Source organism: Acanthopagrus latus, chromosome 21 (genome assembly GCF_904848185.1).
Source record: "Acanthopagrus latus isolate v.2019 chromosome 21, fAcaLat1.1, whole genome shotgun sequence".
NCBI classification, from domain to species: domain Eukaryota; kingdom Metazoa; phylum Chordata; class Actinopteri; order Spariformes; family Sparidae; genus Acanthopagrus; species Acanthopagrus latus.
In genome coordinates this window covers 27369295-27381939 of record NC_051059.1, presented here as the reverse complement: position 1 = coordinate 27381939, position 12645 = coordinate 27369295, and the positions used below count along the sequence as shown (strand labels likewise).

General features: G+C 43.9%; 1 protein-coding gene across 1 annotated transcript; it reads right to left on the bottom strand.

Annotated features, from left to right (window-relative positions):
* Positions 1-5929: 5929 nt before the first annotated feature.
* Positions 5930-9775, bottom strand: ptmab (prothymosin alpha b). Its single transcript, XM_037083060.1, has 5 exons — positions 9581-9775; positions 7184-7249; positions 6970-7054; positions 6791-6876; positions 5930-6698 (listed from the first exon to the last, which is right to left on the bottom strand). Exons 1-5 carry the CDS (start codon positions 9623-9625, stop codon positions 6654-6656), a joined length of 327 nt encoding a protein of 108 aa, XP_036938955.1. The 5' UTR covers positions 9626-9775; the 3' UTR covers positions 5930-6653.
* Between the last annotated feature and the right edge of the window lie 2870 nt (positions 9776-12645).

The following is a 12645-nucleotide window of genomic DNA, read 5'->3' as shown; positions in this document are numbered from 1 at the left end:
GTTTGACTCACAGCCCTGCTCACCGACTGTGACAAACACTGGAGAGTAAAAATCAAATCAGTCATTAAACATCTGAGAATTATAGAGACTGGAGAGGAAACAACATGCAAGTCTGAGTCCAGCCACACGGAGGCAGTGAAGGACCAGAGGAGAGACAAACTGTTCTGTTCACAGACCCGGTTCAGTCCAGAACAGGTTCAGTCCAGACCCGGTTCAGTCCAGACCCGGTTCAGTCCAGACCCGGTTCAGTTCAGACCCGGTTCAGTCCAGACCTGGTTGCTGCTCAGACAGGAAGAGGAATCTTGTTTGTCTTCAGTCAATCAATGAGACTTTAACTTTAATATAAATATCTGATGATCTGGAAACTTCGTCTGGTCAAACTGTGTTCAGTCTATAATCTATAATCATTCTGCTTTTGTTCTTTCTTTTATTCATTGATTTACAAAAATTAATTGATTTCTTGCCAGCTATTAAAAGAATCGTCAGCTATTTTGATAATTGATTAATCTGTTTGAAATAAAAAGAAACATTCTGCGTCAGCTCATTAAACTGATCACCCATCACCACTTTCTGGTTGATCAGTGGAGAAAATAGTCGACTGATTAACTGACAATGGAAATAATAGTTAGTGACACTGTTGTTGCGATAAATGCCCCGTTAGCTCTGTTAGCTCGGTCAGTGCTGGTGGTAGCAGGCGAGTGCTGGTGCTTCAACCTGAACAAGAACTAGCTGGAGCTAGCTGGTTAGCATGCTAACGTCAGTGGATCTCCACAACACAACTGTAAGTGTGATTCTGTGATTCTGTCAAAAGTTTTTCTTTCTGTCCATCACTTTGGTTCATTTTTGAATTATTACGTACTGTTCCTTTAATATCTTGTTTCTGGCTTCATCAGCAGACAGATCGATGATTGTGAGCTGAGGATATTCCTCAACAGAAAGTTATCATTCATTTATTTGTCTTTATGTATCTGGACATGTTTTAAACCTTTTCTCGGTTCGTCTGAACGATCCTGGTAACTGACAGGCAGCTCATCAGGATCTGATGTTAAATATTATTCAGAACGTTTGAATCTCGTCGTGTTTCGTGGATGTTGGTTTCTTCTTTGTTGTGAATCCAGAAGAGCAGCTGAGTGACGTCCAGCGCTGCAGTCTGTCAGCTGTGACAGCGGCAGAATTAAGGAACAATAAAAGATAATTAGTCACAGATTATTAGTCATAAACCTTCATGTGTTAAACCTGTTGATCCAGATCAGCAGCAGGAACAGGTTCGATAAAACTTTATTGATCTGCTCACTGATGAAGCATTCAAGTGATGAACACATGCATCAATTATTATCATCCACTCATCAAACACATGTTATTCTGATGGCTGACATTTTGATTAATGAGTACTTTTACTTTTGATATTATGTGTGTGTGTGTGTGTGTGTGTGTGTGTGTGGTATATTTTGATGCAATAGCTGCAGTACTTCTAAACTGTGGTGTTTTGGGGCATGTTGAAGATACAAAGTGGACCGAGACCTCTGGAGGACCACAGCCGCCAAAACTAAAGAGTAAATCTCTCAATAAAATAAATAACGTGCCACGTACGTACACAATTTGATATTACAATCCACAGAACAAACGTTGGCGCCGTGTAAATCACAGATATGTTGTAACTTCACTTTTTTTTCTTTAAGTTTGATTGTAAAACTTTATGTAGTTCATAAAAAAAACAGGATGCGGTTCAGATAAGATCATGTTTGGGTTTGAAACATCTGGTTCTGTCACCACAAACACAAAGTCTTAACATCTTATTAAAGGTCTCCAGTGGTTTCATGCTAACAATGTTGAAACGCTGTGTTGAACAGTGGTCTCTGGCTTGACTCAGAAACATGTAATGTGACCGTGACACATGTTGTACAAACTGAACACCAGCATGAAGCAGGAGGTGGTCAGTGAACGCCTCACGGTGCGTTCTGGACTTCATCAGCTGTGAATATGAAGAAGAACCAGCGAGCGTCCTGTCGTCCGAGAGCCGGATCAGTTCCCGACTCTGGCTGAAATGTGGACTGACGTCTCTGAGACTTTGAGGAAGAAGCTCAGAGAGTCCAGATGTGAGCAGGGACGAGTCTGTGACAGCCGAGCACGTTTAAAGTGTGAACTCCTCCAAATGTTTTCTCAGGTTTGGAGCTCCAGAGAACAAGAGAGGAAACAATCACATCCACAGTTTCTGGTTAACTGGCCTCAGGAGGTCGCCGAGGTCGCGATCAGCACACTTGGAGATGTTCAGTGGTGACGTCACGTTCTGCTTTCACACCGAAACTGTTTGTGTTGTTTGAGATTCTGATATTATTCAGATTTCTGTCCATCTTGGCGCTGACTCACTTAGACGATTTAGACCTTGTTCACACGAGTGTTTCTGACAACGCAGCCTTTCCTTTGTGTTTTGTCCTCCGTATACGTAATGTTACGTACATGTAAACGTGTTTCGGGTCACTTTTATGAAACTCCTGTCAGAGTGAAGACGTTCAGGAACAGGACAGAAGAGCTGCAGGCTTCTGATTGGCCAGCGTGGCCTTACTGTAGACGTTATATCACAGCCTGTTACTTCGACTTCAGTTTGTGTTTTTAAGAAATACCTGTGCACATGTGGACGAGGTCTAAACTGCAGGGCATGATGGGAAACACCTGCTTCTCCTCTGCGTTTTATAAAAAACTCTTCATCTTCATCTTCATGTCAATTCGTGTCAATACACAGTAATGAGACATTTTCAGGTTCATTTTCTACATTTTTGGCGCCTGAAACATCATAAATAACTCAGCAGCTCAATATGAAATAAAAATGCCATAAAATGCACCAAAAATAATATTCAAAATAAAAAGACATCCAGAAATTAGACACATGTGACATAAATGTGTATTTCTATTTATTCTGCTTCTGTATTTATTTAAATCACCACATGTGTCTAATTTCTATTTCATGAATTTATTTATGAATTTTTAGACTGATTTATTTTTGTAATTATTTTTTTTTTGCATTCAAGATAAAACTTTAATAAATATATAAATAATCAATATACATTAGTAAGTCAAACGGCTCCCTTGTGTTGGTTTGTTGGTTTTGTTGGCAGCATTACACAAAGAAACATGAAGGCCTGAAAGAAAGAAATAAGCATCTCAATTAAAGCAAATATATGTTTTAATGTCCTAAATTAATATTAAGGGTTTAATTGGCCTCTACAGGTATTCAACTTTGTAATAATTATCCAACTTATTTACTTTCCCATTTTGTTACCCTTTCATTTTGTTTTTGAATGTCTTTATTTATTTATTTATTTATTCATTTATTTATTTATTTATTTATTTATTTATTATGTCTTATCTTGTAAAATGGAAGGAAACATGACAGAAGTGTAATGACGAAGTGTTTCACTCTTACAAATGTTGGAACGATCACCTGCTGTCATCCAAATCATTATAATACAAACTAATTATACATAAAAAAGATTATTCAGGAAAATATGAATACAATACAAAAATACTTTCAAAACACATATGAAATATTGTAATTATTCATCAATGTATATATTTTTAGACATTTTATAGAATCGATTTAAACATTGAAAACATTCTTGTTATTTTTAAGAATATTACAATAAAAATATATAATTAAATATAATCACATATTTGTTTAATTCATGATGATAAAAAAAAACAAGCAAAAACAATAAATATTTTGATTTAAGTAATAATTTCCTAATTTCCCGCTCTCACCTGTCCAGCTCACCTGTAGGGACACTGCGGTGTGTATCAGTACCATGTTGTCTGAAGAAGAAAGTGAAGTATGTCCTGTGTGTGTGTGTGTGTGTGTGTAACATTCCTGTGTGGACCTCCCGGCTGAACTTCCCCTGCAGGCTGCAGCCGACAGGACTGAACAGAGATCAGCTCGTCGGCGCTCGTTCAGGCTCCGTCACGTTCCTCCTGAACTGGAAACTGTTCCGACAGCGATCAGACTTCACTCCTCCGCTTCACCGTTCACACCTTCAGCACTCCGGACGCTCTCAGCTCATCACCTCTCTCTGTTCGTCTGAAGCCTCTTTCTAAACTCTAGATTCATTTTTCCCAACTCTGTAAAATACTACAGTAAAGATATTTCATTAGTTTGCATCCACTACATACGCATTATTTCAAACTTCCCGTACTATCAGCAGAGGAAAAGTTCATCTTTACTTTAAGCTACGATGTAAAAATACTTCAATACATTAATGTCTCCATGAATGAAAGTAAATGTGTAACAACAGAATGTAAAACAACAGCAGAGCCGACGTCCTCCCAGAACAACAGGTCACCATTTCAAACACACACACACACATTTCACACATCATCTCTTCACTGCGTCACTTCCTCCTTTGCTGGTGTGATTTCTCCTCCGGCCTGTAGAGGTCGCCGCCTGACAACACGGGTCACAATCAGCTGCTGTTACAGGTGATATGTTTTTTCTTCTGATGAGCGATGTGGCATTACTTGATGTTTCTGTGTTTATTTACATTCCTGTTTGTTTTATCATTTTATTCATTTATTTATTTCAGATTGAGGCAGCTTCTGTCCTCCATATTCCTCCACAGTCTTATGATGACATATTTATTGTTTCTTTTCCTTTTATTTTGACTTTATTGACGGTGATATTGAGGTAATGGCTGGTTAAATGATCATGTAAATCTGTTTCTTGTTGGGCGGCGACCTCTAGTGGCTGCAGTCAGATTACAGCAGCAGAAGAGGAAGTCAGATCATGTTGATTTAACGATCTGATAGAGAAGAGAGCAGGTCCAGTTTATTACTAATTTATGTATTTACGTGTTTGTATTCCACTTATTTGCAAAATACTAATATAAAGGACCAAGAAATAGTGGATAAGTTAATAGATAACAAACAATAAATAAATGATTAAATAAAAGATGGAAGCCTGGAAGTTCGATCAGAACATCAACAAACACTGAGGATCAATGTGTCGTATTATAAACTGGTCACTGCTTCTGTTATTATTTCTAAATTCATTGAATTAACAAGATATATGTAATATAAATATTGAAAATAACTGTTAACGTCACAATTAAAGACATAAATAAGTTGCTCAACAAATAAGTAAATGTGCCATTTAAGTGGCATAAATTGATATTTCTGGTTAAAACTTTACCTTTTTATGAACAGTAACAGTAAAAGTACAGAAGTATTATTTAATTCTGGAATATTTACACTGATAACACTTATTTCCAGATGTTATAAATCATTGATCAGGTTTATCTTCTTTTAAAATCTATAAACTTTATTATTGATCTCTCGTGTTTCATATGTGAAGAACTTTGTGTCTCGTGTTTGTGATCTGTATAAATAAAGTTATCACACTGTGATCAGTTTATATATATTTAATGTTTATTTGATTTATTCAGAGTCCTGCAGGAAGTTTAAGCAAATTAAAAATTAATTTATATAAAATGTATTTGTTTTCTAGCTAGATGCACTCTGAGGTTTCACACATTTAATCTCTCTTAAAAAAGCTGCAGTTTTATTTCTCTGATATTAATCATGTGACAGCTGATCACGCTGATCTTGAGACTGTCTGTGTGTCTTAACTCACGTCAAATCTATAATAACTCATTTAATTATTCATTTAATTATGTTTTGTTGTCTGTAAAGGAACCAGAAACTGGAGCTGTGAATAAATGTTGTGCAGTAAAACGTTCAGTTCTCCTTCAGGATGAGATGAAGAGTCAAGTAGTACAACATGAAGTTCTCAGGTACAAATACCTCACATGTGTACTTAGTTACTTTCCAGCGGTGCGATCCTTTAACCTTTGACCTCTGTATAACTTCCTGTTGCTCACCTTCACCTGAAAGTCTTTTGTCGTCCGGCCGCTCAGAGAAGAAGAAAACGAGCAGAGAAACGAAGTACAACTCACAAAATAAAAGTCCGGTTTATTGTCAAACAACAAACTTCGCACATACATCAAAACAGGCCGTCATAAAACAAAAAGTCGCCGACAAAAACGAAATAAGAAGGAAAAAGAAAAGAGGCTCTTTTCTTTGGCCTTACCCTCCCATACAAACAAACTAGTTATGGTACAGCTAAAGTACATACATTAAATTTACTGGAATGCTCTGAGTTCAACGGCTTAAGAGGTTGTTTTTTTACTGTTTTTACATGTTTTCCCTAGTATCTGTTGAGATATCGTAACATGGTCAACCAAGTAAAATCTTTCGTTAAAGAAGCACCGATTTGGTCTGACGAGATCGCTGCCGGGAGAGAAACTGACCCCCCCTCCTAACAATATGTACAAAAATATAAAATGTAAATAAAAATACAAACAAATTCTCCTTTCGTGTTGTTGTTGTTGAAGAGAAGCCGGATTTCTGCGTCGGTGTGGTGGCGAGTTCCTCTAGAAAATTTGTTTTAGCGGTTTGAGGGGAGATCGAGAGTGTGTGTGTGTGTGTGTGTGTGTGGACGCGGTCGATGTTTGTTGAACTCTACTTGCTAATGACCATGTTGGATTTTTTTTTTATTATTATTTTTCCTTTAAATCAGTCCTCCAGCTCCTCCACCTGCGACATATAAAAACAGTCAGAGGTGAAGAATCAGGAAGTGGTTCAGCAGGATGGCGCCGCGGGAAAACGCATCAATCGTCGTCGTCGGTTTTCTGCTTCTTGGTTTCGACGTCGTCCTGGAGGAAGAGAAGAAGAATAAGTAGTTAGTCGAAGGGCGAGATCAGGAGCTGATTGGTCGCTCGGATTGTTGCCGTGGAAGCCGCCTCACCTCGTCGTCGTCGTCATCATCCTCAGCTGACCGTTTTGTGCCGCACTCGAGCTCGTCGTCGTCGTCCTCCTCGTCTTCCTCCTCGCCTGCAGGACAAGAGGAGTGAGATTCTTCTTCGGGAAACAACGGGGCATCCCCCCCCCCCCCCAAAAAAAACGCGTAGAGAATATTCTAGCTACCTTCTCCGTCATCTTCCTCGTCCTCCTCGTCCACTTCCTCGTCCTCTTCATCATCTACATCAGGCTCACCGTTCTCCTCGTTCTCCTGAAACAGAGAGGAAGTTCAGTCTCTGAAGCGGAGTGAATAAAAGTTCAACATTTTATTCAAAGTTCAGAGGAAGTGCTTCTCTGGAGGAACAGTGGAGCGGTGGCGAGGTTGGGTGGAGGCGGTTACCTTTCCGTTGGTGGCAGCATCTTTGCCGTTCTCCTTCTCCTCCACCAGCTTCTTCTCTTTCAGGTCCTGAAGAAAACAAACAGAAAAATCAGAAAAAGACATTCAAAACATTAGCGTTGGAGCAGCAGCTGGTGTGGGGGCTCATCTACCTGCCCTGCTACCTGATGGCCTAGTTAGTGGAGCCCCAGTGCATGCTGGGAACTGCACATTTTTCAGCCCTCTGCTGTCAGAATGAAGCCTTCCTATTTAAACACCATATTGGTCTCTGCAGATCCTCCCCCCGTCCTCCTCCTCCCACTTCATCCCTTCTAATGTGTTGTAATCTGATACTTTGATGTGGCCCCCGGGGCACTCTGGGTATTGTAGTCTTTGCGGGCTGCCGTCGCCACCATATGTCACGAGACACGCCCGGGAGAGGCACTGCAATACCCAGGATGCACTGCTCCGTTTAAAATAACACAGGAGGGCGCAGGAGCGCGGGGGGAGGAGGGAGGAGAGAGGAGGGGGTGATGGAGGAGGAGGAGGAGGAGGAGGAGGCGGCGGTGAGCGCGGTGCACGCTGCTGCTGCTGGCCGCTCGTTGTAACGGAGGCTGAGGACAATAGAAGACGACACATGGCAGCCGAGAGACGCGGCCAGAAAAGCGACGACGAGGCGGCGCGTCGGGACCGGAGCCCGCACACACACCGTCACAAACACCTTGAGGGGCTTTCTGCCCCGCGCGCACACCGGAAAACCGCCCGCCGAGCCTATTAATAGCGCTCCGTTTCCTCGTTTTGCCGACATCGTCCGTTCACAGCCTATTATCCCCGCTTCACGCGCGCCCCGCACATCCAACACGTACCCTGTTATTGATTAATTACTTCACATAATCGTATTGGTTCAAATCCATTAAGCTGTTTAGCAGCATCGGCAGGAGACAAATGCGGTTCAGCTGCGCACGGAGGCTCCGCGCACTCACCGACTGTGCGTAAAAAGGCGCTTGTGCGTAAAAATGCTCCACAACTATATTTAGTGTCTGAACAGGCACGCCGGATTATCAGCGGTAACACCAGGCCCGGTTCCCCTCCGCACCTTCTCCATATGTTCATTTGTTATAATCACTCATAATTATTCAGCTCGCTGCCGCCGCTCCGACTGTCTGAAGCCCGGATCCTGCTCCCTCCGCCGCGGAGCCCCGGCTGCCCCCGCGGGGGCTATTAAAGTTTTACCCAATCTGATCCAAAGTCCAACATTAACATTTAAAGAAGCACACAGATGGTCGGAGAGACGGAGGGAGCCCGAACTGAGACGGGTAACAAAGAGGGGAAAACCAGCACCGTCACATCACACCTCCACAGCCCGGCCACACACACACACACACACGCACGAGCACCAACACACACACACACACTCACAGAGGAGAAGTGGGCTGCATTACAGAAAAAGAAAGAAAAACTTTTCCCCTGAGACATTAACGCGCCCTGCAAACATGCTGCGAAGCAGCGAGCAGGAGGCGGAAGCCGCGGCTCAGACTCTCCGGTGAGCGGAGGCTGAGCACCGGAGCCCGATCAGCAGCAGCGCTCGACCTTCCACAGTCGGTAAACAAACCGGGTCGGACGGTGCGGCCAGGCCCGCCGGTGCCGTTTTAACACCAGGGCCACAAACAAATACACGAGCAGAGAGCGCAGGAAGAAGTGGAGGAGCCCGAAAGTTGACATCTGTGTGAATTACGCACCGCCCGCCGCCTCCTCCCGTCCCTCCATTCAAACGGACCAACTTCGCAGCAGCAGCCCAGCTGGAGAGCCGCGCAGAGCCCCGCTCAGTCCGCTGCTCAGCCTCAGCTGCTCAGGCTCAGCAGCTCGTTATCCCTCTATTAATAAAACAACCCGGGATATTAGCGCTGCTGTCCACACTGGACACGGGATCGGACTTCTAATTAATTCGCACTAAGCTGCCGAGAAGATGGAAATAAAAAGAGCAAACAGGCGCGTCGACGAGCGGCGAGCGGCGGCAAACAGCTCAAAAAGCTGTCAAGTGTCGGAGCGGCTGCTGGTCGGCGCTCCGGACCTGCTGAGTGTGTGTTCGGAGAGGAGAACCGAGCCGCCTGGATAAACAAAGAACCCGCGCAGACTCTCCGGACAATGAGCCGCGGACTGAACGCAGCCTGTCCGTGATGCGGAGCTGAGACCCGCTTCTTTTCTACATCATCTCCCGGCAGAGTTTAGCAGAATAACTCAACACCGGCTCGCTTTTTTTGTTTTCACCCCCTCCGGCGCGTCCGACTTCGAGTCCGAATGAGCGCGAAGCGACGACGGAAGGATTTTTAAAAATCTAGGTTAGAGCCTGGAGGAGCTTTATTCTGCTGAGGCTCGGAGAGAAGCGGCTCCTGCAGGAGGTGTGAGGAGGAGCGGGCTTACCTTGGCAGAGATATCCGAGCCGGAGTCAACTTGTGTGTCTGCCATTGTTTTAGTTCAATAAAATAAAGGACGGCTGAAATGAAAGGTTGAAGAAAGTAAATCCCTCTCCTCGGTCAGCGGATCAATCAGTATTATATTGTGCCAGTGGCCAATGCTGCTGACGGCCGAGCCTTTAATATAGGCTTGTGGGCGGAGTCGAGAGGAAGCTGCGCGGGCGCTGATTGGCTGCGGGCTCCACAGAGGTGTTCTCTTCGCGCGTTGGAGTGGAACAATGGGTAGAATTTCTAAACCGGGAGGCCACGCCCCCTCCTGTCCACCGCTGCAACTGTCCTTTCTCCACAAAAACAATAACCCGCCGATTAAAGTCCGCTAAACGGAACCGAGCCGGCACCCGCGAGCCCTTTTCTACACGGTGACACCGACAAAAGTGCGTTCACACCGAATTACGCACTAAACATGTCGCGCGGGCAGCGGCTCCGGCTGACGTAGCGTCACAGTTTGATTGATTGATGTGCATCTGGTCGAGTCGAGCGGCGACAGAGCTCGTCTTCCCGCCCACCGCCCCGCGACCCGGGAATACACGGCGAGCAGGAGGAGAAGAGACCAACATGTCGGCGGTGTGAGTGGATCAGAGCTGTTAATGGCGTTACTGTCAGCTCATCGAGTCACCTCATGAACACGATCCATCAATCACACACACACAACAACGGCTCAGAGGACGTGAGTGTCTCAGCACCGCCGCCATGTCTCATCACAGCTCGCCCCGCCCCCTTCTTCTCTTCCCGACGCCCATGTTTGAAACTCCCTCACTCATCTGTGGATGTGCGCACTTGACGCTTTTTTTTTTTTTTTTACATAACATCCCATAAATTCGTGCGCCAAGGTCGATGCACGAATAAACACACAACCTCCCGTCGAGCCCCGTGTACATGAGCCGTGTTCCCGCCGTGTGTGCAGCCGTGTTACAAGTGAGCTGGTGCGGGTGTTTTAGAGAGAAGTGCCGGTGGCCTCATTTCCTCCGCCTCCATTGTTCGGAGCCGTCGTTGGAGGGAGAGGGAAACAAAAAGCAGTGCGACACAACAGACATGCGATGAGACAAGTGCAGGAACAGAACTGTAATGTGCTCATGGACCGACACGTTATGAAACAAACACGTATCGTTTCCTTACCGAGGTTTGAACTCATGGGGCTTTAACAAGCTGAACATGAGAAGGACAAAGCGGCACACAGAAAAAAAGCGGCCGCCATTACGCGCTCATGATGGGGGATGGGAGCGGAGTGCGGTCCGGTAACAGCAGCCCACATTCACATTCTACTCTGATGACGCACTCGGCCGCTCGGGGCCGCTCCGATTGGTCGGCTAAGTGGAATAAACACGGCTTTGGCGCACGGCGAGCGCTGATTGGCTGCCGCGGACGTCCGTCAGTTCAAACTGGGCTCCTGTCGGCGCGCTGTAAACTCCGGGTGCGGATCGCGGAGCTGGACTGCGGCGTGTGCGCAGCATCAGTGTAGAGTTTCACTTCAGTGTTTTCAGGCGCCTGTTACCGCCATGATCTCTGAGCCTCGTTCATTATGTGTAACTGCTCGGAAACGCTCGAGCTCTCCGTGTTTCAATAAGCTGTGGTATAAAATATTAAACCGTGTGAGGCGGAGCGGAGAGACCGGGCCTTCAGCAGAACCAAACTCTGCAACCGGGTCTCTTCATACCGTGTTTTCACTGAGAGGAGCGTTCACACAGCAAACATTCAGCCTCACAGCTCTGCTGGTTCTGGTTCTGTTATATCTTGTTTGCTTTTCCTTGTTTTTCCTTCACATCTTGTCTTGTTTTTAATGTCTTCTGCTGAACACTGTTAGTTCGAGCCGGATATTTGGATCCACACAAATAAAGATGTCTTTAGATCAGACATAAAGCAAATTGTCTGAATGAATGTTGGACGCCTTACATCTCCTCAGGTCCAGTTTAAGAACCTTGACCCTGTTGAGGTTTGGTTGAGGGGAACAGACAGCTGAAGACATTTCCAGTGTGGCGACCAAAACCAGCACAACAAGTAAATTAAAGCAGTTTTATCCTCTGAAGAGCTGCGACACCGCTGCACTTTATACAACAGTTCCTGCAGTGATTTAGGTCTTTTATAACCTCGACTACGTCTCATTATTTGGAGAAAACGATGATGTTCGTTATCTTATGTTGTCTAAATCTTTGGAAAAACAACATTTGTTATTTGATGTAAATAAAGATTGTTTTCTTAATATTTTGAGAAAATCGTCCTGTATCTTGGGAAAATGTTTCTCATTTTGTGATAATGAGAAAAATTCATTCTTGATCTCAAGAAATCCAGTGAAATATGTTTGACTCGTGACAGTTGGGCTTCTGTACGTATTATAATGTAAATATTTAATAATTGTACATCATTAAAATGTTTTATATAATATTTGTAGTTCTGTGTAGCCTTCATATCTTGTCTTTTGGTTTTTCGTTGTTTCAAGGCTCAACACAAACATTATTCTCTTTAAATCAAATATATAACATTGAAATAACAGTTTTGATGTTGTGTCAAAAACATATATTGCAGTTAGCATGCTAACCAGCTAGCCTCTTGTCACTTTGTATCTCAGGAGATGACCTGAAGGTCAGTGTATTCAGTCTTTAGAGTTTGATTATTTAGTTTGTTGAGACAGAAACAAAATCAGCCAATCAAGATCTTTCTCTGCTCATTAACATTTCATCAACAAATCTACAGACTGCTCCTTTAATGAACCCTTATAAACAGACTTCAGGTCAGATTTCCGTTGAACTCGATGAATCTTAATGATTTGGATGATTGGACCTGCAGCTCAACATCTTGAGAAATCCTCTTCTTCTGTTTCTTGATGTTCAGATGGAGTTTAGCTTAGCTTAGCATAGTGACTGGAAACAGAGGGAAACTGCTAGCCTAGCTCTGTCTGAAGGTAAAACACATCACTGGTCGCAGGATCAGTCTGTGAGAAACAACCAGAGTTTGAGTTTAAAACATTAAAAAGTGAACTCATGTGATGAACAGAGAGAAGAAACCACACTGATGATG